Here is a 26,956-nt window from a genome sequence, read left to right as displayed (position 1 = left end):
GCAATGGCAGCCATGTTAGCTCTACATTCATCAGTGCAGATGAATGTAGCATAAAACACATTCACTATTAAGGTTAAAATACATATTCAGCAAGTTACTTGCTAGTGGAATACATTCGGCGTACTGGTCTGTTACTATCTTTTGCAGAAATGTATATTTGACTCAAAATACTCCAAATGGACTAAAAATAATAATTTTTGTAAAATTGTTGGGGAAAATCCTCTACATACAATGGTACATTTTCTTAATATATGAAATACTGTTTCTATTGATCGTTGGTCAAATTGGGTTTAGTAAATAAAAGTCGTTCTTTGCACAAAACTGAAAAATTAATAATCTAAAATATACGATATTAAGGCTGATAGATTTAATGTTAACTACAACTCCCACCATGCCCCAGCATCAGTGTGCGTGCGCACCTTTTCCTTAGCTTGCCAATGCGATTGTAGATTTATAAACAAGCTAGCTAAACTGAGCCGCGCTGCGCTATGGGCCATGAGGAAATCCGGATGAGTGTGAGAGCCGCTGTCACTCTTGAACACGGCTTCAGTTTATATTTGGCTTAAAGGAGACGCAACAAAGCGCACAAAATGGCTGTTCTCTGGGCCTTGGCGAATAAGTAGGTTTACTATAGCTTTAAGAACAAGAAACTAGTGTCTGCTTCTTTAAAATTATATCGGTTTATAGCTGAATAGATAATTAAGAAAAGTTTTAAGTTTCTAATGAATTAATATATTCATTTAATTTGCGACGAATCCAGCAGAAAATGCATCAATGTTGGATAAGGGCCGCTTGCAGTCAAAACGGCTTTAAAGCAGATGTGCTTAGTTATTCCTCACTTTGCGTGTGAACCTGCTTGACTATAAGAGGAATTAAGAGGTAGGACATATACCCTTCACGGTGATGGAACCAGTCGACAACAGAGTCGGGGATGTAAATAAAGACGAGGAACCGAAGGAGGACAAGGCCGCGGAGCAGACCCCGGCCACCAGTACGATCGGTACGCAGCGGAGGGCACTCAGAGAGCGGGGAGCGGGCCGACCTAGGTCCGGTGTCCCCTCTTCTGCCACGGAGGTTAACGGAGCTGCGCCCAGCGCGCAGACCTCCGGACGGGTTCTGAGGGACAGGTCAACCAGGGCAGTACCGGCCTGGCTGAAGGACTTGAAAAGCGACGACGAGGAGGACGAACCGAGCCCGGACAGCAGTGCGACCAAGCGGCGGAAAGTTTCCAGCTCCAAGCGGAGGAAAGGGCTAGATTCAGCGGGTCAGGTGGAAGCTGGAGAGGGTCTCACAGGAGACAGCCTTCAAGGCACAGAGTAAGCTTCACATTTATCAGCCCGTACTTAATAGATACAGTCAACGACAGACGCACATTTGTTTATAATAAGCCTGTGTAGAGTTGAAACGTGCATCAGTGGGGGTCTGCTCCTTTTAAAAGCACGCCTTCTGCATGGCTCGTCCCCTACATGGGTGGAGTAAAACTTACCTGTCTTTAAAGACGCTCTCTTTATAACAACTGCTGTATTAATGTCATATAGGATGTTGTGTCACTGCTGGCCATACAAGGTGATTTTTTTCCCCCTTTTCTCTTTAGTTCAGAAGACCCAAAGAAACCTGCCTCAGATGTTCAAGGTAATCAGTGGGATGCTTCAACAAAGCCTTGCAGAAGTTTTCATATAGCGTCAACGTGTCTAGTTTCTTTTTCTTTTTTACATTAAAACCAGTAACTTTAAAGTACATTATTTGGATTTAATGTTACAAACACAAAGTTCTGTATGATTATAAAGTGAAAGGGAAAAATACAGGATTTTTTTTGTTTGTTTGTTTCTTTCAGAAACAATCTGTATAGAGTTATGTGTAATTATATTCAGCCACCCACATTTTGACTTCAAATACAGCTGCTAGTTTTTTGGGGGATTTGCCTGTAACAGTGTTGCACATCTAGAGACTGAAATTTTAGTCCTTTCATCTCTGCAAAATATCTCAACCAAACCCTCTGAGCTTACGGAAAATAGATTTTACTACGTCATCCTGGTAATTGTCTGGTTCTGCGCTGTGATCTTTGTTCCACATCGATTACCTTGTAACACTTTAGGATGCTTTCATCTGTTGTAGCTCTGGCAGTATGTTTAGTGTTGTTCCCCTGCTGGAAGGTGAACCTCCACCTTAAGCCTCAAGTCTTTTCCTGCCTTAAAGAAGTTGTTGCCCGGTATGTAGCTTCATCCATCTTCCTTTCAACGTTGAGAGGCTGAAGAAAACACCCCCCACAGCTTGGCGCTGCCACCAGCACAATGGGGATGGCGTGTTCAGATTCAGAGTCATTTTTATTATAGTTTTAAGTCTTGCAGAGATTTTCCTTTATATGTAGTTCAAAAAGTTTTATTATGGACTCGCCTGTTCAGGGCTCCTCATGCTGCAGGTTTGGTGTGTCCTCTCTGACTTTATTTTAACACTGTCTGTGTTCTCGACTCGCTCCCATAAAGGCCAGATTTGTAGAAAACACAACTAATAGATGTCCTGTTGACAGACACGCCCACCTGAGCTGTGGAGCTCCTCCTGAGTTACCATGGTCCTCTTGGCTACTTCAGTTGGTTTGTCAATGTCATGAATAATATGCATTCTTATTACAGTAGCGAAATGTTAAATTATACACAAATGAGCTCTATTTTCTAATTAGAAAACTTTAAAAACTTTCTTTGCTGGATTTTTTTTGGACGGAAAAGCAGCTTCTCTGTTCCTTTTGAAGACAAGCCCCCCGCAGGATCATGCTGCCACCACCATGGATCATCTTCCTTCCACTTTACAACTATGCACTACTTTGTGTTATATACTTGACATATGAAATCCTGTTGTTTTTAATGTGACATAATGAAGATGTTCAGGGGCCGTGGCTGCTTTTGCAGGGCAATGCGGCTGTTGAATTAATGCCGCTCTGTCATTCATTGTGTGCGACATTCAAACAGAACAGATGTGTCTGTGTGACTGTGCCGCAGTTCATGGCACACACAAATGTTTCATGGCTTTCCATTTCCCCTCCAACTCCAGCTCTTCTTCCCAAACGGCCCCCAGCCCAGAATGATGCCAAGCCCCCGGCTGGCAGGGCGGCCCGGAGCGTTGCCAAGCCCGTGTGCAAGACCGAACCTGAAATGGAGACTCCAGCTGGTGAGTGACCTGTTGACCTTGAGCTCTGTCACAGATTGGAGAAATGCTGCAACAAGGTTTTATTTGTGATTCGATATCTTAGTTTTAAATCCATTTAATAAAATTTTTTTAACACATTAATAGCAGCAGTTTGACAAAATAAGATGCATAAAACAGAAGTGCATTTATTATATATTTTTTTAACTGAAGAAGGTTGAAATCTGTTTTTATTTTGTTGTCATTTTGTTTTGTACAGCAGTGGAAGAGAGCACAGATAGAGAAAAGTGTGAAACGTAAGTATGTGCTTAGCTTTTTAGTTTAAAAATTATTTCCACACCATGAATGATATTTAAATCCTGGTGATATGATTAAATCTAAAAAAGGTTGAACGCAACTTTTCCAGCATTAGTGATCCTTACAACCCTTTCTTTACTTTTGGGGAGGGCTTTGAGGAAAACTAGTACTTATTTTCGACACAGTTCTGTTAATTTTATCATTTAATTATATTACATTTTAACATTCTGAAGTTAAACTTTTAATTAAGTTATATTGTTAAAGTTCTATTTTATCTCTTAAAAAGTTATCACCACTTTACTGGACAAACGGATCCAGTTCATGTCAACGGTGGTTGTTTACAATCTGGTGATGTAGTTACGTTAAGATTCAATCCAAATACAGTCAGATTAGTTCGGAGTGTTTCTTATCAGTTTAGCAGGGTCAGAACAGGGCCATAAAACCCCTAACCTAATTGTGATTTTTCCTTAGCGAAAAGAAAGAAGAGGACAGCAAGGAGGTCGCAGAGCAAGTCCCGGAAGATGAAGAGCTTCCTTATCAGGATGATTCGAATGACTTCAGCTTCCAGCCTCAGAGTCAGAGGTAAATTTGCACTGAGCGCACCACTCAGCTGTGTACAGAAGCATCGTAAGCCGTTTGCAGATCATTTGGTTGTTTGCATTTTTGTTTTCAGCAGTGGTGAAGAGGAGGACGGCCTCAGCAGTGATGAAGACGTTCCCTTTAGAGACGACTTAAACGATCAAAGCTACGACCCGAGGGCTGAAAGATTTCTGTATGGAAGCCTCACGTCTCTCTTTTTTTGTTTGTTTGTTTGTTGGGAAACATTGCCAAATCTTTTTTTTTTATCAATATTCTAAGATATTTATGAAGGTTTTTTTTTTTTTTGTATTCATTTTTTTCTAGGGATATTACTAAACCAAAGCGCAAAATTCCTCAGAGACACAAGGAAAAGAAAGAGAAGGATAAAGCACCTAAAAAGGAAACAGAGTTTTCAGAGATAAAAGTAGAGGGTGCGGATAACCTGGAGACGGTGCAGGAGGAAGTAAAGCTGGAGGAGGAAGTAGCTGAAGATCTCGATGGACCCAGGAAGTAAGTTCAGCTTGTCCCGTGTTTTTATGCGGGAGCTTTAAAGACAGAAACAATGGTTTGTCGGTGTTTGATGGTAACCAGCTGATCTTCCTTATTTCTTCCCTATCAAGTCTTTTCACACTGAGTTGTATCTGTAAACACGAAGTAAGCACATTTTATTCCTTACTTAATCAGGAGAGGCCGCAGGAAAAAAGACGACAAAACTCCTCGGCTACCAAAGAGACGGTGAGAGTGAAACCTGCGTAGTGTCTCAAACCAAATATATACCATATATTTATTGTACAATGATGGTACTTTTTTTTTGTTTCTAGCTTATCTAATGTTTCTAGTGTACTTATTTCTCCCAATATTATAACCGGTTGGGATTGTGGTTGAGAAACCTTGCAGGCCTGTTAGATATTGATGTGTCTGTGAGGATCTGATTATAAGAGTCCAGGATGTTTAACTCTGCTGTTTGCTTGACTCATTCAGGAAGAAGCCACCCGTTCAGTATGTGCGCTGTGAGATGGAGGGATGTGGGACGGTGTTGGCTCATCCTCGCTACCTCCAGGTTTGTCTCAGCAGCCACACACACACACCCCTGAGATCAGCATCAAGATAAGCAAGCTGGGATTTCCTCACACATTCCCAATGGCATGATATAAACAAAAAGTAGCTCTTATTAATTCTTATGTTGTTGCTGTGTTTAAATGTATTTTTTCTTTTTAATAGAACAACGTTCATACAATGTAGATAAGACAGGTATTTAAATAACAGGGTTGCTATTCTGTCTGAAAAAGTGTGGAAAATAAAAATAACAATATGAAAAATCTTTTTTTTTTCTTCTCTTTTTCCCTCTCAGTGTCTATTTTTTTATTTATTGTTTTATTGTATTTCATAATTTAAACTTTAAACCTACAGAAATGTTCTCCTCCACGGACACTTTTTTTTTCTTAGATCAATAAATTTCCCTAATAGGTAAAGATTTTCTGGTAAAAGAAATTTTGGTAAAAGTTCTTGGCAGTCAATCTGAAAATTATATCTCTGTACATTTAGGCAGATATGCTTATTTCACAGTTTGGGGAAAAAACTTTTTTTTTTTTTTTAGGTATTTAGTGTGGAAATTGAAAAACAAAGAAGATCTACTTAGGAACTGTGATCAGTTTTAACATAACGAGTGTTTTTGTACCCTTCCAGAAAAGCAATACATATCCTCGCGTTTCTTTAAAGGACAGTACCAGTGTATATTTTTAAACAGTTTTCTCACATTTTCCCCGCACTAGCATCATATAAAGTACCAGCATTTACTGAAGAAGAAGTACGTTTGTCCCCACCCGTCTTGTGGGAGACTTTTCCGCCTTCAGAAGCAGCTGCTGCGCCACGCAAAGCACCATACAGGTACACAAATCGCTTGGTTTAAAAAGTCCCAATAATAAAGCTACGTAGTGAAAACATCTATATTTGATGGAATCCTTTTTTTCTTTCATTGTAGACCAGAGAGATTACATCTGCGAGTTCTGTGCCCGCGCCTTCAAGAGCTCCCACAACCTGGCTGTTCACCGCATGATACACACTGGAGAGAAACCTCTACAGTCAGTCTTTCTCTGTTCATTAATGAAGCAACTTTGCCATTCTGATTTAATTTAGATTTTTCTTTTTCCTGTACAGCTGTAGTTTGTAGTCAGTTCATGATAGAATGCAAAATATTCTAAGGCTTAAGACACAATGCCTCTGCAAGGCATTGTGTCTTAAGCCTTACTACCTCCCTGCTTTAACAGATGTGAGATCTGTGGCTTCACCTGCCGCCAGAAGGCGTCGCTCAACTGGCACATGAAGAAGCACGACGCAGACGCCACCTACCAGTTCTCCTGCTCCATTTGCGGTAAGAAGTTTGAGAAGAAGGACTGCGTGGTCGCCCACAAGGCCAAGAGCCATCCGGAGGTGCTAATCGCCGAGGCGCTAGCGGCCAATGCCGGCGCCTTCATCACCACCCCTGCCTCTCTGCTGGAGCTGCCAGGAAACCCTGTACAAGCGGATGTGGCGGGCATGGACGGGAACCACGTCGGGCAGGACGGCCACGCCGATCATCTGGGTCAGGACGGGCAGCACGTGACGCAGCAAGTGAGCCCCCAGGTGGTTTTACTGGGGCAAGACCCGAGCCTCCATACCATGCAGGTTCCCGTGACGATCGCCCTCACCCCCATCGACCCCCCGTCTCCGGCCGACAACCATCAGCAAACGCACCTGCAGCTCCAGATGCCCGTCCAGTTCGTGCAGCAGCCTCAGATCCAGCAGCTGACCCTCCACTCCGGCTCCATGGTGACCCAGCATCAGCCCCAGCTCCAGCCCATGCCGCCCTACGCCCCCCACCAGCAGAGCCAGGCTCAGATCCTGCAGATGACCTTCCAGCCTGTCAGCCAATCGCAGACCCACGTTCAGCAGATCCCCATCTTGACCGCATCGCCGCAGCTTCAGACCATGCACACGGCGGCTCCGAGCCCGCCACTGCTCTCCGCCTCCCAGCCTCAGACCCAGGATCCCTCGTCGGCCAATAGGAACGCCTTCATTCTGGACAATCCGGTGCTGTCTTCCTCATCTCCGCAGTGCGGCTCGCTGCAGCAGACGGAGGCGGTCGGGGAGAGCGGCGTGGTGTGGGAGCAGACGGGACAGGGGGACATTCAGGCTGAAGACGGCGAGATACACGTGCAGCAGGTCATTATATAAAGAAAAAAAAACACACACAAAAAAACACAAGGACTGTGCATGTGAAGAAGTACCTGCAGTACGGTTTGAGATAAATGTAGGATCACACAGATATAACTTGTACTGTTCACTAATCGTCAAACTTGGTAGCTTTTTAGAGTTTCCGTATCAGGGAAAGAAGTGTTTGTGAATGTGTGTTGCCTTTGTACATAACAGTCTTGTAACTAGCTGTTTGAGTTTGTGTATTCCTGAGATTAGGTTCCAGTTATGCAATAATTCACCCCCCAACCTCCTTCCCGTAAAATATTTGCCATGAATGCAGAAAGCTGGAACACATGAATTTAATTTATGAAACCTAAACACGGGCAGCATATTTTATTTTTAGTCTTTGTTATATATATAGAAGGTTAAGAAACATGTATGGTCACAAAGACGTAAGACTGAAACAGAAGTTTTAACAGCTTGAAAGTATGAACCGTCGAGTCTGATACATTTGTTAAGATGTTTGTTTACCTTGCAGGAACAATAACTGGTTCAACCCTCACTAATGTCCTTCCTGTTTTAAGGAGCCAAAAGATGACCACTGACACCTATATGGACATATTAAAAACAGTCACAGATTTGTCGGTATCCTCTCAAGTGTAACGTTGTTTGAAAAGAGAAGCTATGTAGAACATAATAATCTCACACATTAGATTTGTTCTAGCACAAAAACACAAAGATTCATTTATAAAACTTAATAAACGTCTTAACATTTAACCCAACGTGTTCAGTCATTTTTAGTTGAAAATTCAATGGTTTTTTTGTCTGTTTTCTTAGGGACAGGAGACATTTCAATTAGAAACTCATAAGAAATAATTGCTTTATTTAACAGGCAATTTTTTACTGCTACAAAAGTCATTGACAACATTTATGTTAATTCTGATACATTAATGTAAGCAAAAATGCATAAACACATGCTGGAATGAAGCAGAAGAGGCTTATTTTGTTCCTCATATATAAACAATTGTAAGAATTAAATTAGCTAATTGTTAGATCCATCTTCTCATTTTACTAGCCTGCAGATTAACAGACAGCATTCCTGTAGTAAGAGTTGTGTTTCTTAGGCTTTTAATATCTCTTAACTGAGAAGTGTTGGAAGTTTGATTTCAGCCAGCTGACCAACAGTGCACAGCATTACATAAGGAAGAGGCAGCACTGTGTTAGATCAAACTCGTGACTTAAAACCTTGTTCGCTACTACAGGTCCTTGCAGGTGATTCATACAAAGATTTAAAATACATTTTGATCTGAAAGTTTTATTAAAATTATTGTTGCTATAAGATACCCTTACGGAAAATATGTAACCTTTTTATTAATTTTGATGCATGCAGTTTTTTCTTGCATATCTCTAAAAGACCTAACGGTTAGAATGGAAATCTACATGGTTTTCAAGCAATACTGGTAACCAGTGTATGCCTATATTCACAGGAAAGGACGACAAATTGGTCGGTGTGTAACGGAGAAAAATTAATACAGCGACAAATGGACATCAGTATTGATGTCTAGTCCAGAACTCTGGCTCCATTACCAATTTAAGACATAAACATTTACAAAACTAGTTACTCCCAGTGGATAAACCCGTCATCAGGACATATTAATACGCTCTCTGTCTCTCTGCATTGTATATTGCTTCAGTGCTCTTTTAGGGGGAATCAAAGAGTTACTCAGTCCAACTTTCCTCTTCTTCATCTGCTGCTCAGCCTCTTTTCCCTTTGATTCCTGCCGAAAGCTCTGGGATCCTCCCACCGGTTCTGGTGTCTCCTCACTCACAGATGAATGAGAGTCGCTGGGAATCACCGCCGTCTGGAGGTCACTGTCGTGAGCAAACTTGCATTTGATGCCAAACCTGCACCTTCCGTCCTTCCTGTAGGAAACACAGACCTTTTTGCCTCCTATCTGGGAGGGTCTTGCCTGCATGGTGAGCGGAACGTGTTTCTGTAAAGCACTGAGCTTCTGGTCGGCCTGTGCTTTGAATGGGTTGGTGAACACGCTGCTGTCAGACGAGGCGTTTAGAGAAGGTGGAGGTAACTTTTTAGGGGTGACGGAGTCTAAGTGGGGTGGAGGCAGGATGGGCCGGGAGGGTGCTGAGGAGCCTAGCGTTTGAGGATGAGATGATGAGGGCTGATGATCCTCAGAGTCCGACTCACTGGATGCCGAGCCAGACTCCAGTAAGAAGTTGCGGCTCTTTTTGACAGCGGCATCATCTTGAAGAAAGCTTGAAAACAAAAAAAAAACAAAATCTGACTATCACTAATCAGAATACCAGCAAACCTATATTATCAAAGGATACATGTCAGTAAATAAAAGCGTCCACTCACTCAGCTTTCCTGCTGTTTACGTCTTCCTCCTCTTCATCACTGCTGGAGGAAACTCCATAACCAACCAGCGAGTTCATACTGGAGCTAGCTTGTTAGCATTAGCATATGAGGTCGGTTTCAGGATAGAACAGCAACAATTCTGTACCAGAATAGCTGCTACCCACTTTAATATTTTAATCTATGAAAATAGCCTCGCTGAAATACGTACAATCATTTCTTTTACCGTTTTGCGTCCAAGCTGTTTGCTATGGGAAGTGTAGCTGGAGCAGCAGATTATGTAGCTTTTCTGTTATTTACGTTCTACTGGGCATCTGCACTGACACCTACTGGAAGGGCGTGGTGTAGCACTCCTTAAACCAAGCAAAACTAAATACACTTGCTTATTATTTTCTCCCCAAATAATTGCAAAAGAGTTGCAAAAATATCCACATTCCTACACCCTCACACATTTTAACTTGTTAATTTACTATCCACAAATTTCTATTTATTTTATTGATGTGATAGTGATAAGTCAGTATGTAGCAGCGCATCAGTGTGTAGAGAAAATAAAATGATTTTCAATTCTTTTTTACAAATAACATCTGAGAACCATGGTGTGTATATCTGTGTAAACTCCGTCACTTTAAAATCTATTTCAACCATCTTCAGAAGTCACAGTATTAGTAAAATTGCCAATAATTTATTCTTAGTTTTGTCAAGGTTTTGGAGGTTTCATGTTTGACAAAATTAGAGAAAAATAGTATTTAAAAAAAAGCTTAAGAAGTAGAGAGGTTTATTGGAATATTGGTTAGGCTCCCAACAGGCTGAATAGCAAAGTGATAATGCAGAGAAGCAGCCAGGAGGCCAAGGGTAACTCTAGAGGAGCTCAGATGAGAGAATCCACTGTCAGGACATCTATTATTTGTGCACAGAACTGTGACTCTGTGGAAAGACTTGGAATTTGCTATTTACAGACCGTTAGGAGAGCTTGACTTTTTTTTTTTTTTTTTAAAGAAGAACATATGGGCAACATATCAAATTGTTAGATGTGCAAAATGTTTGGGTAAACAGAGAAAGATTAAGATGCAATTATAGCAAAAGGTGGTTTTTACAAAGTACTGAAAATTTAAATGCACATGAAACTTTAAATTTCTATTGATCAAACTTTTAAAACCTTTTTTCCCAACTTTGCAATTACACACTACTTTTGTCATTCTATCATAAAATCTATGATTTTATGTTTGAGGTTGAAATGTTATCAGAAGGTTTAAGCTGTACATTTTCACAAAGCACTATATTTACTATATCCGCTTTTGAGTATTAGTTGAATTCACTATTGAGGTTTTAGTGTGCTTGTTTTTTTCTGACATTCTATGAAAAAAGTGCAAATAATGTAATTTAAGAATTTGTCCAACAATTTTAATCACTTACTCATGTTGTTTATTGTCTCTAATTTGCCTATTGTCAATTTAGGAAAGCCTTACAGGCTGGTAGAAACAACTGAAATGTTTTGTCAGATCAGAGAGTATCACCAAGAGGAACTTTGTACAGACTCACAGAGATCGTCTTCTTAAAGGGGATACGAACTAGATCCTTTCTTTGAAAGGGTCAGGGGTTCTAGTCATACACGCCATATGTGCACTGGACTCGGCTCATGTCATTTTCCTCGTAGAACCGTGTGAATGTATGTTTCTTCTTTTTACCACAGTTGATTAAAATGTTTTCCTCTCCATTACAAATACCCATTATGTGCCTCTATGAATGGACTGTTTTTGCTGACAGATCACATCCTGTACCGACGTGCTGAGTCACCAGAGGAAAATTTCTTTCTTTTTAATTTCCACTACAGATCACTAACCAATCAGTATAACAGTCATGGAAAGTCTGCTACCGGAGCCAATTTTCCACCACAGCACGTACCCAGGCCTTTCCTGCAGATTTAAATCCAGAATCCCGCTCAGCTGCTATTTCTGTTGAAGAAGTCTGCAAAAAAGATGCATATGACACTGCAATGAATTATGTTACACAAACAGAGAACAACAACAACAAAACTAACTCATTTAATAAATCCACACAATAAGACTTAAAGCTATGCCTGGCTAGCTAGTGCAAAAATGTCCTTTTGTTTTTATTTCTGTTTCTAAACAGACCAAATTTATTGTAAGTTTTAATGACAATTATAAGTGATAAACATATTTACCTTTTCCTAAAGTTAAGTCAGTTAAGTTTATTTATAAATAGATAATTCACATCAAAACATATTTTACTACAGAGCACTATGAAGGAAAAAAATAAAAAAGGTTCAGCTTTAATAAAAAAACAACTATAAAACCTTAAATTATTCAAATATAATATTTTTCTTGACAAAATATCTTTTCGTCCAGCTAGCGATGCATTTCATTCTGTATTTCCAGTTTATTTACGGTAGATAAATACGATTATATGTTTTATTACTTATATCTTCTGTGCCTTGTTTACTGGCAGCTAACGAAAGCGTCAGATGGCCGGTACTTTCTTTTCTTTTGGTAACTGCCAGAGATTAAATTTGGCCTTTTTTGCAGAGTCTAGATGTTTCGTCCACCAGAGGTCACCGTTTTCCCTCAACTCCACCCCTTCTTGTTCTAATTACTAATAAATACAGTTGTCCTAATAATTGTGTGTTATCTGAGACTTTAAAACAGCAATAGTTGCAGTTGCAATAGTCTGCCTAGTATGCAAGAGTGGGCATTTACACAAATTAGGGGTGACAGGTGTGAATATTTGACCAGAAAATCCACTTAGAAAACCATAATTTCTTTCCTCACACACATCAAAACTGTGTTTTATTACAGTAAAACACATAGAACTAGTTTCATTGTGAGAGGCAAATGTTAAAACTTCAAGGACTTTTTCAAGACATGCATTTGTCTGGTGAACAAACCAGACCTGTCAGTATGTATGTCCTGCTTAAAAACGGTTTATCTTGCCGTTTATCATAAATAACAGGAGCTGCTACCAGGAATGAACTGCTGCTAACAGGAACTAAAATAAGCATCGTCTTGGATACTCGCCTGCTGTGTGGTCACATATCATTAAGGATAGTGAAAAATAATTGGAAGTAATGTTGAGCTGTGTCATTGATGAAGAACAGCAGCAGCAGCAGCTTCCCTGCTGTAGCCGGAAACATTTTCTAAGATAAGCTCTCAGTCCTGTTTATCGTAAAGGAGCAGGAATACAGCGGAAGCAGCGTGGAACAGCCCACACAGGATTACACTCAAATTCAGATCATTCTCCCTGACTTTGTCACTACCAGTAAATCAGATAAGCTGCTCATGAATTAGTTGATGAGCCCCTCCTACAGTAGTGCTTTACTGACTTTTAAGGCAAACTGTTTTAACATTTAATAAAAAAAACAAAAAAACACCTGTCCCTAAATAAGATTTCAGTAACCACCGCAAAACATTTGTCCGTAGGGCACCCAAATAGTTAGCAAAGGCCCTGCATATATAGAAAATGTAAATTTTCTATTTTCTATATCTGACAGATGAAAATCCAAAATTTTCATCTGTTAATTCTAAAAAATACCTTGTCAAAAAGCTTCTCCTTATCTGTCCACCCTCGTTCCCAGCTCTACAATCTTTGACTTGACTTGTGTGAACTGTAGAGTAAGCCTAATCTCCACAGTAAGTGAAGCTTGGATTATTTTCTATGAATTGTTTAACTCTATTATTTAAAAAAAACCACACACTCCTATCAAGAAAGAGGAAATTAAAAATCACTGTTTCAAAATGAGCTTACGGTACTAGAACACTGAAGCTGAGCACCTTTGTTTCAATAGACGATTTTACAGCTATTTTAATGAAGATGCTGTCTGAATCCTGCATTTTTCAGGTAACATATTTAGTGTTAAATTTTATCCAATGTATATGTCACGATAATTGTTTTCATGACCTCAACAGTGTTGCAAGTTTGTTGTAATTCTGTGCTGCTTGATGCCAATTCCTTTCCTGCCAGGTCGTTATTGTAAATAATTATTTTCTCTTAATAAGTAACGTAGTTAAACAAAGGTTCATTTAAAAAAATGCGTTTGTCTCGGATAAACCTCCACTTTTGCTCTTACTATGTACATTATTTTGTTTCCAGGAACATCTGTGGTGGAGGGTCACCCTCTATTAAATGTCTATTTAGCTTGCCATACCAGTGAGTCGCGTTGAATTCTTGCAGTTTGGCATCATGTTCTCGGGGAGAGGCGGAGAGTGGACAACCAGCTCGGAAACAGGAGCAGCTGCTTGTCCAAAGCACGGCGTCTAACCGGAAGTCGGGAGGAGGACTCAGACTTTAATTGGACCAGGAGTGAGTGGGAACAGAGGGAGGAATGTGATGTCACCGCGATGAGAGAGAGGCGTGCGCGGCTGTATAATAAAGGCAGACCTGTTGCTGGCGTACTTTTTTTTTTTACTGGGACTCCCCCCTACTGAGGTGAAAGACAAGGGAAGGTGTTATGGCTGGAACACGGACCAGAGGAACGAGCAGGACCACGGCGGCCAAAGTAGCTAATCTCGCCGCGCTGGTGCAGAATGAGTGCACCAACCTACTGGTCCTCTATGTGAGTACATACTATTTAAATAGCTACTTTCCTCTGGCGGTAACTTTCCAGCACGTCACAGTAAAAGTTAAGTCGCTTGCCCGACTCCCTGTTTCTGTGCGTTTGGGAGTGGGGAGAGCTGGGTCAAGGTTTAAAGGGGAATTAATGGGAACTTCCCTGTGGGCGTGTGTTTGTGCATGCATGTCTGCATCTGTGCGTGTTTGAGGATAAAGCGTGTTTTAGTGAGCGGGAACAAAAGAGTGATGACAGTCTTTTGAGTGCAGAAGTAATGTGAGAGGGAGGAAAGTTATGTTTTTGTGTTGCAGAGACGGAAAATGTGTTGAGCGCAGCAGGTCAGAGTGAACAGTAGTAGGAGGGTGATTTTATTGCAGTCACCAGTTTATGGGCCGTACTGTTCATCCCTGTTCCATGAACTTTTGCTTGCCTGCTTTTTTTTTGGTCTGAAGCCAGTTCATTCCTTCATCCAGCTTTGATTCTTGCTGGGACACAGGGAGTGGCCTGACATGTAGCATCACATCTACACAAGTTTCCTACACAAACTTGTATTTTACCAGGCTTTTACAGTATAGAGCAACAGATATTCCTAAATCTGCACGTAACCCTGGACAAATCCGTGAACCTTGTCAAACATGGTGGTGGCAGCAGCATGCCGCAGAGGGCTATTTCTAAGGGAAATTGATCAGAGTTGAGCGAAAAATGGATGAAGCTAAATGCAGAGCAAATTTGACTGTTAGAAGCAGCAGAAAGCCAGCAGGACAACAACCCTAAAACATGCAGTCAAACTGCAATAGATGGATCTAAAGAACAAACAGAAACTGAGGCCAATGAGATAAACAATAACGCAAAAAATTTAACCACAGAAAATAAAAAACACCTCCAGCATATGACACGCAGCTTATCAGGTTTGTAGAGTTGTCGAGATATACATTCCTGGGATATTACATTTGTCTGATGCATTGTTAAAAGAACCACTTTAGGTGTACTGAATATATGAACACCACTCTTTTCAGAAAAGATCTATGAAAATATGCTTCTACATACAATCTTTTTAAACCTGTAGTATCAGACTTTGACAAGGAGAGAATGAACACATTTCATAAAATTTATTGCGGAAAATGCATGAATTATGGTTTTAATGAAAAACAGACTAACTTAAAAACGACATTCGTCTTTGTGTCGTTGGTATCACTTTGTTGGCAAGAGAATAGATAGAAAATCATCTTAGAATTTAAAACTGAATGCCTGTGGACATCAGTTTTCTAGGTATTTAAGGTGCAGTGCTTGTTTTTATTTAACCCCAAAAGATCTTGAGCTTCCAAGCTTCCTTCCTGATGATTTTTTTAAAACTTCCTGATGAGCATTATGATTTTTTTTTCTGCTTTTTCAAGCTTCCATTACTTTAATCTGTGTACAAATTAATCAAATTGTCCATTTAATGATCTTGGAACTTCTCTGTTATTATAATCATCTAGTCATACTTTTAGATCGTTGCGATTCTTTCGACATTATAATTTGCAGTGATCCGTGGAAACATTGCTTCCAGCTATGCAGCAAATTCCTGAGGTATGCATAAAAGTGTGAGGTAACACTTCCTCTGCAGTCTTGAACCATAAATTGTCACTCCTTCCTTGACTTTTGCAACAGATGGCTCACAGCTGACCTCTTCTTCACATCAGAAACATGAGAGCATTCCATGTCGTTGGGTGGCTTTTGCTTTACAACAACGAGTAAATTGCTCCACATCCAGCTCCATTGATGCCCCTTGAGCGGCACCATGCCGTCGTCAGCATGTGGTGCCGGATGTGACGTTATTCTAACATATGCAGTGGGTTCCAAAATTATTCAGAAACCTTGAATTTGCACACATTTTTATCACTTTACAATCAGATACTTTAATGATTTCCTTTTATTTGTGTTTTCTTTGAGATTCTATGGTATAGTCCATCCCTGTAAAGTGTCTGTTCATGTATTCTGTGACGAGCCTTGGTTTTTTTACCAAGACTCTCAGGTCCAGGTAACGACTGACGGCAGTTTCAAGATGATTTCTCACTTCAGTTCCTCGCAGACATGCACTGCGTTTTCCCTCCTCAGGCAGACTTTGAACGTCTGTGTAAATTACACTCGGCATGGTATGTTTTCTTTCTCATTTGAGTCCTTCTAGATTAAGCTTTGTAACATATATTGTAAAATCTAAAACACTGCCGTCTCAGTTAAACTCAAGAGGCAATTTAAGCTTTTATTAAATCAACGTTTTAGTAAAAGCTCAAGACCCCCAGATGCCTTACGTATTTCTTGATGATGCATCATGTTTGAGATTTGTACCATGCTAGCTGTTTAAATGTAGACTTATCCCTGTGAAGTTAGTAATTTAAATCAGCCAAGGCCCTGCTGGAGCTGAGCTGAGTACTGGGAATGAGGTAAAGCGAATTCCTATCGCGTGAGACCAGAGTTGCATTTTGTTCTCATCTTTGGCTATCGCAAAACAAAACCCAGCTGCTGTCAGTCTTTACAATGAATAAAAACTATCTTGAATTGTCCCCTCACATCTCTCTCTCTCTCTCTCTCTCTCCTATTCTCTGATATCTCTTTGTTTCTATCTTTTTAATTTCCTGCGTCCTCAAGAGGAAACGAGAGAATCTCCCAGAAGATGTGGGCAGTGACCGTCTGGTGTTCGTCTCTCCTCCTTCCTCCCAGCTGGACACCAGGAGCAAACTACTGAGCCTCCACTCTGCTTTGGACAAGTGCCACAGCCTGCTGGAGAGAGCCATCGCCTTGGAGAAGGAGGAGCTGGACGGAGATGAGACGGGAGAGTACGAGAACGGGAGGAGGAGGCTGAAGGATCAACTGCTGAACCTTTTGAGAAGCACCGAAGAGCTTCTGAAAGCAGCTGGTGGTCAAACCGTCCGGAACCTGGACGGCTCGGAGGTAGGTGTCGACGTCACCCAGCACAGATGTTTTGGATTAGAAACCGAAACAGAGCAACTCTTGTCTTCTCACTGGCAGCCGCATCTTCCCAGCAACGTGTTCCACCAGAAGCTGTGGGTGTACAGCATCTTCACGGAGGTGAAGCTCTGGAGCGAGACGGCCGTCGCCGTACTGCAGGAGCTGCAGTCTGACGCTGCGAAGGAGCCGTCGAAGAGGAGTAAAAGAAGCACAAGAAGCACTCGGCGATGAAACGGAGGGGGGGGGGGACGAGGATTGTTCTGTGCACTCAAGATTGTTCATTAGAGCATGGCTATGGAGAGAAACGGGCTGATATGAACAGGAAAAGGGTAAGGATCAACTAGAAGAGACATGGATCAAAGGGGAAAGAAGAGAAGAATTATTGGCTGCTTTTTTGATTTCTTGATACGTAAAAGTAATATAAAAACTCATTACCTCAAGTGAGAAAAAAATAGACATGTGAGTTAAATACACCTATTTATTTATTATCAGATGAACTGTAACAAGTATCCAGAACTGAAAGGCAGTTTTTCTTTCTTTCTTTCCACAAAATGGAAGTGATGTAATAACTTTCTATTTTGCTCTTTTGAACTTGTATCCTTCTGTTCTACACTCCTGTGTTTTGATACTTGGGGAACAAAGCTGGGAGGCACTGCAGCTTAGAGGGAATTGGCAAGATTTTTTTGACGTTGTATTACCCCTTAATTTTTTACATCTAGGAAAAATAGTCACACTGTTGAACTTTTTCACTCTGGTGTATTTCATTGGAATTTTGTGCAAAAGTAGTTCAGAAACGAGTTGAGATAAAGACGGGGCAGAAATCCAAGGTGAACTTGGCTTATAAAGACACAAAAAATGGTTTAGCTCAGATATATGGGTTATGATGGCCAGGTCAAAGTCCAGACATGGATGATATGGGGTATCTGTGGCAAACTTCAATTGATGTTCATAGGCACTCACTATCTCTGCATACAGAATTTTGCATGCGGGCTTGAAAAATTTAATTTTTGGTGACCGGAGCGCTTCTCTTTCCTTTTGTGTGTGTCTCAGAAAACGACACACAAAAAAAAATTTGGTCATTATGGGTAGAAAATATGAAATGGTTCAAGGGATGGGAATACCTTTGGGAGACACTTTGAAAAGTGTACAGTGTGCGATTTTAAGTTCTGCAGTTATAACTAGGGATACTTTGAAGGAAAATTGGGCAACAACACCCTCTAGTGCTTACTTGATGCTTTGTTTCCTTCTCTGATTTCTTAATTGGCCCCAATGTTCCTCCTTATCTCAGTGTATTGTGTCTTATGACTTTAGTGTTTTAGAATATTTGAAGAAGAATTATATTGGCCCACTAGGAAATGCACAAGAAGGGAGAGTGAAATAAAATTAAATGAATGAAAAGTAAAAATTGGAGAAAAGCAGACATTTCTTAAAACTACGTTTGTTTTAGGAATGTCGACTACTTGGCTCGATTAAATTTGCACAAAACTGTAATTTATAGCAATGGTCAAAATCCACGTTTTTAATCTACTGCACATCTGGGTTGGTGAAATAATCAACTAAGCAATATGATACATGGAAATGCTGCAGCTGACATGAATGGGAAATGACTCCGCCATGCCGCTGTAACCTGGCAATCTTATCTGGGCTGCAGTTCTAATTAAATTAGCCTCAGCCAAAGACTCCGATTGTATTTAAATATACATGAAGGTTTGGTGTAAGAGAAGATGGTGTGAAAAGGACGGAAACCTTTAAAGCGAACACCTGATGAGCGCACGGGTTCGAAAAAAGGAATAGCAGAGATCCTGAGAATTAAAAGGTTTCTGTCGGCAAAATCGAGACAAGGGGACCAATTATGTCTGAAGTTCTTCAAACATGTTCTTGAGATATGTTTGTTTTCAGCTGATGGTAGGGGCACTGGAAGTACGACTGTTTAGGTGAGACAAGGAACTGTTGGTTCTGGAGGCTGCTCTTGAACGTGCTCCGAGTCGCCATCGTTCGTTTCCAAAAAGGCTTTACTGGAGCATCCTCAAAAGCTGAATATTTAGATCACAATCTTGTTGCTTATGTCATGAATTGATCCACACACGCACTCATAACACAACAGTTGTTTTTTTTGTTTTTCTTTAACTGATAATGTTCTTTATTAATTTTCACATTTGGACAATTTTATCTAATAAACGAAATATAGTTTAACGTTTCACGATGTGCCGTCTCTTCATTCATGGAGTGTAGAAGAAGAGTTGTCGATTGCTATGGTTGAGCAATAGCTTTGGCTTCCCCGAAAATACAGTTTTACCTGTGTAACATTTGTTTTGGTGTCTGTCAGTAAAGGGTCAGCATCACAAAGAGAAGCCACCAAATTCCTTTTTTTCTTCCTTTGGGGGAACACTGCATGTGAACCTGTTCCTCCGGTAGCTTTTTACTAAAAACATGAGAGAAACTGTTCACAGCTCACCGATGAAATGGAAACGCCAAAGACACAGATATCAGCTTACAGAAGTCTAAAAATGTGTCTGCATAATATACAAAAACTCCAGAGTGTTGTTAATTCTACATCTGTGCCCTTATTTGATTTGCAGCATCTTGCTAACCTGGTGGAGCTCTACTTCTCCTGGCTGACTACATAGTGATGCAACATAAGCAGAATGTGTCTTTTAAATAACTTTTTTCTGAAACTTCTCTGTTGAGCTTCAATCAAACATGATGGATATTTTTGCAATCGCCAAGTAGTCCAGCTCCACCACCCACCCACTGGGTTACAGGATGTGAAATGAAGTCTAAAGGCTCATCGACCAATTCCCTTTGTTTTGTTGTTAATTTATAACTATATTTATTATTGACCATTTTGTTTTATTTTTACATCTAGGAAAAAAATTAATTATAGTTAGATTTTGTAAAATATTTTCTCAGAAAAAAAGATTTTCTTTTTTTAATTTTTATTTTCTTGGGGACGCTGTCTGATCCAGAGGGAGCTATAGCACCCCCTAGTGTCACCCCAGAGTCACAATTGTTGAGAAGAGTAAATGATACAGGTTTTTAAGTCAGTATCCAATAACAGCACAGATTTTTTTTTGCTAGCTGACTTTCAGAGAGTCACCGTATGCTCACTAAATATAGAGACAAACTTGCTAAGTTGGCAACTCTTCCTTGAGGGATTTGATTGTGATAGATAGGAGAAGCTCATGTCATCTGAGATTTCAGTCTTAACTGATACGTCTTTCACAACCACAAATAAGTTGAAACAGACCAATATTTTTACTCTTCACTGTGACAGTGAAATTAAACCCCATTGTTCACGGTGCAACACTAATCAGCAAATGTAGAGTATTTTCTACTATTGTCAAAAATTCTCCGTGTACCAGATTTGGGCCTGACTGTGTTTTTTGTTTGATCTGAACCAGCATCAGATCAAACATGGTGTGAAACCGAGTCGGTTTCAAACGTTACAAATGTCGGTCTGCTGAAAACCAGACCCTCTGACAATTTGAAAATAGTTCCCAACCTTCCCCCACAGTACCTTTTAGAATGGCTTGCATAAAAGAAAGTGATATTAGCAACCAGAACAAGTCTTAAATTGTGAGATCTGTCTGAGGTAAGTACTATCAAAGGTACTAACTGTCATACCTTGAAACATACAGCTATCTTATCTTAGTGAGACATATCAAAACAATGTTTAGTGGATGCTACATATCAAACTAACATTCACAAGAACAGTGGGGACTATTTTTAAATAACAAATGTTTATTGGTCCTTCTTGTGGCAATAACACAGACTTTATTCCTTATTCCTTTGCTTTAATGCTTCATATCTGTGTCTTCTGAAATCAAACTTCAAGAACATTAAAATGTTGACATCCAGGACTGACAACTCGGTAATCAACTGTCAGAGTTTATGAGTGATTCCAACCAACATTTTAGCATGTGGTTGTTGGCTTTTAAGATCTTTAGCTAGCTGTTTTAGCTCTGCGATGTTCATGTCCATGGATTTTAAACAAAGTGTGTTCCTTCTATGATCAAATAAAAAAACATCAGTGGTCACTGGACTTTTAAGGTAAAGAGCCAAAGTCAAGCATGCTAATGTGAAAACTGAAGCTTTGCATAAAAATATCCTGGAATGTCCTGGGTTTAAATTTGATGGAGAAGAAGAATTAAATGGAGTCCAGCTGTGGTAAATTCAATTGATTGGACTTGGATTGAAATGGCACACACCTGCCATGAAGAATTATATGTAGATTTCTAAGTAGGATTGTCTTAAGGAATAAATCTGAGGAAGGAGATAGAAGATTTTCCCAATGAGCCCATTGGCCTTAACCCTTCATAAATGTTTGGAACCACCAGGACTCTCCCTAGAGCTGGCCGGCCAACTGAATTAAGCAATGGGGAGTGGGAGGCGCTACTCAGAGAAATGACCAAGAACCCAATGGTCCCTCTATCAGAGCTCCACTGTTCATCTATGGATAGAGGAGAACCTTTCAGAAGGACAACCATCTCTGCAGCAATCCACCAATCAGGCCTGCATGGTAGAGTGGCCAGATGAAAGCTACTTATTAATAAAAGTCACAAAAGACTCTCAGATCATGAAAAACAAAATTATCTGGTCTAATGAATACCAGGCATCAATACCAGGCATCATGTTTGGATGAAACCAGGCACAGCTTAGCCTTACCGCCCTTAATATGGTACAGTGGCACCATATTAAGGGGATGTTTTGCAGCAGCAGGAGCTGGCAAACTAGTCAGGAAGTCAGGACAGAGGGAAAGATGAATGAAGCAACAGACAGAGACATCCTGGATGAAAACCTGCTCCAGAGTGCTCTTGACCTCAGACTGGGGCAACGGTTCATTTGTCAGCAGGACAACAACCAAAAGCACATGGCTACGATCTCAAAAGAGTGACTTCAGAACCACTCTGTGAACATCCCGGCCTCTGGGGTGGCCAAGTCATGGTCCAGACTTGAATCTTATTGAATATCTCTGGAGAGATATGAAGATGGCTGCACAGACGTCTCCCATCCAACCCAATGGAGCATGAGAACTGCAAAGAAGGATGGTCAAAACTGCCTAAAGATAAGTTAGCTACGCTTGAGGCTGCCAAATGTGGATCAACAGTTTTAAGAAAAAGCTGTGAATACATATTTTAGTGTGATTCCTTGGTTTTATATTTTTAATACATTTACAAAACTCTCAAAAACGTTTTTTCACACATTTTCAGAAAAAAGAATGTTTCAATGCAATTTGGAATAAAGTAGGAACATAACAAAATGTAAATACGTCCTGGATGTACTGTTCATTCCAGATTAAGCCAAAAAATCCCTCGTGTTGGTGGATATTCACTGGTGTCAACCACATTTACCTACAATAAACTATGAGTACATAAAAAAAGTACTTTAAATTGTCAGTTATCAAAGTGGGTGTGAAACGTCCCCTCTGCCTGGAACAAATTGTCTCACGGTTGGAAATAAAAATGACCCCCAAGTACTGGGGGTTAACGTTTTGCACATGTGCTACATTTTGATTAGAACGATAAGTCATTAAATAGCACTGCAGTTCCTTGCCAAGAAACTTTCTTTCAAATTTTCTGTTTCTTCGCTGCAAAACTAGGCATTTTCCTTAATGCCTAGTTGTTCAATTTTTCCAGTGAAGTAAACATATCTCAAACAGTCTTGGAGTTGTGTTTTGCTAATTAATGACAGAATAACTCACAAATTCTAGAGGTAAGTAGTTTATGATACAGGCTGGGAAAATACTTCCTCTACTGTAAGCTCTGATACGTTGATACGTGTCATGATTTTGGATGTAGTGAGACAGATCGCGTGTGTGTGCGTGTAGGTGTGTGTGTGTGTGTGCGCGTGTGTGTGTGTGTGTGTGTGTGTGTGTGTGTGTTGAACTGCAGGAGACGGGAGCATGTGCGTGAGAGCAGATGAGGTGTGAGTGTGTTTAAAAGGGTGTGTGTGTGTTTGTTTATGAGTACGTGCCTGTTTGTGTGTACATCTTTTCGTTGGTGTGTGTCTGGTTGTCAGAGAAGGAGTGGCAGCCACAATGTGTGTAGAGGAGAGATGAGGTGTGTGTGCGTATATATATTTATACAAACATGCACAGATAGACATACATATATATGTCTGAGTGTGCAGCAAGCAGGAAGGAAATGTGTGTGTGTTATGGAGAGAGAAAATGGATGTGTGTCTGCTTGTGTGCGTGTGTGTCTGAGAGAGACATGAAAAAAAAGAAGGGGAGAGAGGGCAGGGAAGTGTGTGTGCGTGTGTGTGTGTGTGTGTGTGTGAGAGAGAAAGAGACAGACAGAGAGAGACAGACAGAGGGAGGGGAGAGACAGCAAGCAGGAGACAGAAGTGTGTGCATGTGTGTGTATGAGTGTGTGTTTTCGTATGTGTGCCTGTGAAAGTGTGTGCAGCTGTGTGTGTGTGTGTGTGTGTGTGTGTGTGTGTGTATCTGTGTGGTGTGTGTGTGTGCGTGTGTGTGTGTGTGAGGGAAAAACCAGAGCAAGAGAGGGAATGAGTGTGTGTTTATGTGAGTGAGCAAGAAGGAGAGAGAGGACATGTACGTGTGTGTTCGCATGAGTTTATGTGTGTGACAGAGGGGGAGGGGGATAGGGGAGATATGTGTGTGTGTGTCTGTGTGCGTGGGTGCGTGCGTGTGTGTGTGTGTGTGTTTGTGAGAAAGGAAAGAGGGAATGTGTGTGTGCGTGTGTTTGCGCCTGCGTAGGAGGGAATGTGTGTGTAGTTGTGTGTATTTGTGTGTGTCTGACAGTGATAGAGGGGGAGGGGTGTTCGTGTGTGTGTGTGTGTGTGTGTGTGTGTGTGTGTGTGTGTGTGTGTGTGTGTGTGTGTGTGTGTGTGTGTGTGTGTGGGTGTGTGTGTGTGTGTGGAGAGAGCTAGGAGCAAGCTCTGCAAATGGTGTGTGTGTGCGTGTGTGTGTGTATGTCAGAGAGAGAGCAAGAGAGAGAGAGAAAGAGAGACAGAGTGTGTGTGTGTGTGTGCGTGTGTGTGTGTGTGTATGCGTGTGTGTGTGTGTGTGTGTGTGTGTGTGTGTGTTACTGCAGCACAATATGTGCTTGGGCTGAATGAAAGGGAAATGAATGTACTGTGTGTGTGGGTGCGCGTATGTGTGTATGTGTACGTGGTTGTGTTCGTGCGGTGGAAGAGGGTGTGTATGTTCTTTATTCAAACTATGTTTGCATGTGTGCGTGTGCAGCAGTGTGTTCTGCACAGTGGTGTGTTGCAGTGTGCATGCACACTTTGCTCATGCATGTGGATGTGTGTCCTCAGCAAGGATTGTGTTGCAGTGTGTGACCATGTGTGTGTGACTGTGTGTGTGTGTGTGTGCATACAGTTGTATATTTGTGTGTACTTTTAACAGACACACACAGATACTTATTGGGTGTATTGGTGCGGGTGATGAAGCCCTCATGATAGTGTACGCACACAAATGGAGCCGAATTACAATTAAACCCAACTCATTTTGCAGCTTCAAAATCTCCAGACATTTTCCCCCTCACATTTTTCTTGCTCTAACTTATCTCTTCTGTGTGTCCATTTGGAGCTTCTTGATGACTGGTGCGACCTACTATGTGTTTGAGCACCGCCGCATAACTATTTTTCAAGTGGCTCTATATCCACAAGTACAACATTTTCATCACTGCACTTAAATAACATGTCTCGTTAACATTTCTTGTGAAGAGGGATTATTACTTTTTGGTACAGTTTACAGATGGAAGCTGTGCTGCAGTGGTGAACAAAGAGCTGAGCCAAAATGCCAAAGCTTTCCATATTCTGGCCCATGTACGTTCTGAGCCTCACCTGTGTTTATGAAAAATGGAAAATGACCAAAAGAACTACATTCCAAATATAAACAGCAAAAATAACCTACCTTGGTGGATGACTGGGCTTCATCATAGGTATATAGAGGGGGGCTCTGTCATAGGGGTCGGTTTGGAGTATGTCGCTGCTTTTCCACGCTGAAAACAAACCTGTTGAGTAATTTTAGGTATTTGATGAGGATTTCTTCATTCTGGAGGTTTAATATTAACCAGGGAGACCAGACTGTTTGGGTTCCAGGTTATTAAAAATGAAGTACTCTCGCATCATCAACAAGCAAGAAACTCTCAAATCCAAACAACCAATTCTGGGATTTGGAAATCAGTGTAATGCTTTTTGTAGGAATGGCATGCACTATAACGCGGTGAACAAAGCTTCACACGTAGAGAGCTTGATTATGAAGACGTAACTGGTCTTTGTTGCATCAGATCACAAAAGAGAACTAGCTTTCTTTTCCTTTGCCCTCTAAAAAATAATAAGCTTGGCAAATCCAGGACTTTTCATCCACAGGCGCCCCATGGCACACTATCACATATCAGACAAGCACCCAGGCTTTGATCAGGTGCTTGATAAAATGCTTGCACGATTTAAGCTGGAGCTGAAATAACCTTTAAGAATAAACATTTATCTAGTCCAGGATGAGCTGCTTCAGAATGATTGAACGAATGTAGAGGAGCCTGACCAAATGAATGGTGTTACCTGTTGAGCTGAGCTGAGCAGCAACAGTTTGCTAGTATGATTCGGTATCTAAATAAAGAGCAGGCAGGGCAGGTTTATGCTCCTCCCACTGGTGTGTCTGTGTTATGTAACTGTTGTCACTTCTTTTTGTTTTACCACAGGCTATCTCATAAAACCAACAATGACTTAATAAATATGTTGTAAATTAAAAGCGCACCAAATTGGACCATGCTGAGGAAATGCTTTTACTTACTTGCACCCTGACTAATTTGTTTAGTTTCTTTTTTATATATGTTTTTGAATAACATTTTAAACTACATTAGAGATTTTTTGAAAACTGAGCTTCAATTATTTGCCATTTAGAGGTAGAAGTGTTGGTGTCATTGCCCTACTGCATAACCCAGGTCACAGACAAATGATTGGACAAACTTCTTTCAGGTTATCTTCCACAGAGCAGAATACATTATTCCATCAATTACTGCAGGTTTCCTGTGTGGTAAAGCAGCAAAGTTTACCACACCATAAAACTGCCAGCACCATGTTTGACTGGTGGTATGATTTTGACATCTTTGGAGTCCCATGGACTTAATATTGATTTTGTAAGCCTTTCTACACTGACAGATGCATTGCTTTTAGTTCTCATTTGGCCTACTTCATGCTGTCAGACAGGAACTATTGAAGCATTTTCTTGATTCTACAGAGCTGACAGTAATCAAACTGGGATGTCGCTGGTAAAATTGCAACAAATATGTGATTATTCACAGTTTTGTCATGATTCAAAAAGGGGAAATATTACTTTTTATGTAGGGGCAAGTTGGTTTTGATGGGTTGCCCCCTTGATAGATGGGATTATCATTTGAAAAGTGTGTTTTAAATGAGGTAATCTTTTCTCTGGTCTGAAACGATTAAGGGCGACAAAACTGTACAAAACAGAGAAATTTTGCAAAGGCAAACACGTTTTTCTGGCACCGTACATTCAGGTTAGTCGGCACATGTGTAGCCTTTTTGAGAACTCCAGGAAATGTAATTGTTTTGCCATAAACAAAACCAACATGACGGGCAGAATGCTGGTAGCTTGCAAAATGAGATCCCAGTATTCAAATGCATGTCAGGGGTCTTTCTGTGAGGAGTGGGAGAGGTCTCCAGGTACTGCAGCGCACCGGGCACGTCAAAAACAACTGTGTGTGGTTCACTTTCTAATTTGCTCTGTCTCCCTGTGGTGGACTGGTGACCTGTGCAGGCTGCAGCTCTTGTCCAATCACTACTGAAGATAGAGGCCAAACCCTCTGAAACCCTATAAGCATAAGGCAGTATAGGAAATAAATAGAATTATGGTAAATAAAGAAAAAAATCGGAATTAGTTCTTCATTTGAACT

At 40.7% G+C, this 26,956-nt stretch overlaps 3 protein-coding genes across 5 annotated transcripts; 2 read left to right on the top strand and 1 right to left on the bottom strand.

The window, feature by feature from the left end:
* The first annotated feature begins 424 nt into the window (after positions 1–424).
* zfp91 (ZFP91 zinc finger protein, atypical E3 ubiquitin ligase) lies at positions 425–7,965 on the top strand. 2 transcript variants are annotated; one of them, XM_008413333.3, is made up of 12 exons: positions 425–1,316; positions 1,595–1,632; positions 3,046–3,162; positions 3,398–3,434; positions 3,907–4,017; positions 4,112–4,207; positions 4,339–4,524; positions 4,699–4,749; positions 4,996–5,074; positions 5,787–5,901; positions 5,996–6,095; positions 6,282–7,965. In XM_008413333.3, exons 1-12 carry the CDS (start codon positions 904–906, stop codon positions 7,225–7,227), a joined length of 2,289 nt encoding a protein of 762 aa, XP_008411555.1. In that variant the 5' UTR covers positions 425–903; the 3' UTR covers positions 7,228–7,965. The 2 variants fall into 2 exon arrangements, with proteins under 2 accessions (XP_008411555.1, XP_008411546.1); XM_008413324.3 differs by having other exon boundaries at positions 426–1,316; positions 4,109–4,207.
* An 86-nt stretch (positions 7,966–8,051) lies between these two features.
* Positions 8,052–13,817, bottom strand: LOC103467202 (uncharacterized). The gene is made up of 3 exons (XM_008413347.2): positions 13,722–13,817; positions 9,566–11,527; positions 8,052–9,462 (listed from the first exon to the last, which is right to left on the bottom strand). The coding sequence occupies exons 2-3, from the start codon at positions 9,640–9,642 to the stop codon at positions 8,832–8,834; spliced, it is 708 nt and encodes a 235-aa protein (XP_008411569.1). The 5' UTR covers positions 9,643–11,527; positions 13,722–13,817; the 3' UTR covers positions 8,052–8,831.
* Positions 13,818–13,834: 17 nt separating this feature from the next.
* On the top strand, positions 13,835–19,270 carry cntf (ciliary neurotrophic factor). 2 transcript variants are annotated; one of them, XM_081608469.1, is made up of 3 exons: positions 13,835–14,129; positions 16,824–17,054; positions 17,133–19,270. In XM_081608469.1, the coding sequence occupies exons 1-3, from the start codon at positions 14,025–14,027 to the stop codon at positions 17,301–17,303; spliced, it is 507 nt and encodes a 168-aa protein (XP_081464595.1). In that variant the 5' UTR covers positions 13,835–14,024; the 3' UTR covers positions 17,304–19,270. The 2 variants fall into 2 exon arrangements, with proteins under 2 accessions (XP_081464595.1, XP_081464590.1); XM_081608464.1 differs by having other exon boundaries at positions 13,840–14,129; positions 16,752–17,054.
* The last annotated feature ends 7,686 nt before the right edge of the window (positions 19,271–26,956 follow it).

Source organism: Poecilia reticulata, chromosome 1 (genome assembly GCF_904066995.2).
Source record: "Poecilia reticulata chromosome 1, P_reticulata-male-v2, whole genome shotgun sequence".
Taxonomy (NCBI): domain Eukaryota; kingdom Metazoa; phylum Chordata; class Actinopteri; order Cyprinodontiformes; family Poeciliidae; genus Poecilia; species Poecilia reticulata.
This window is presented reverse-complemented; position numbering and strand designations above follow the sequence as displayed.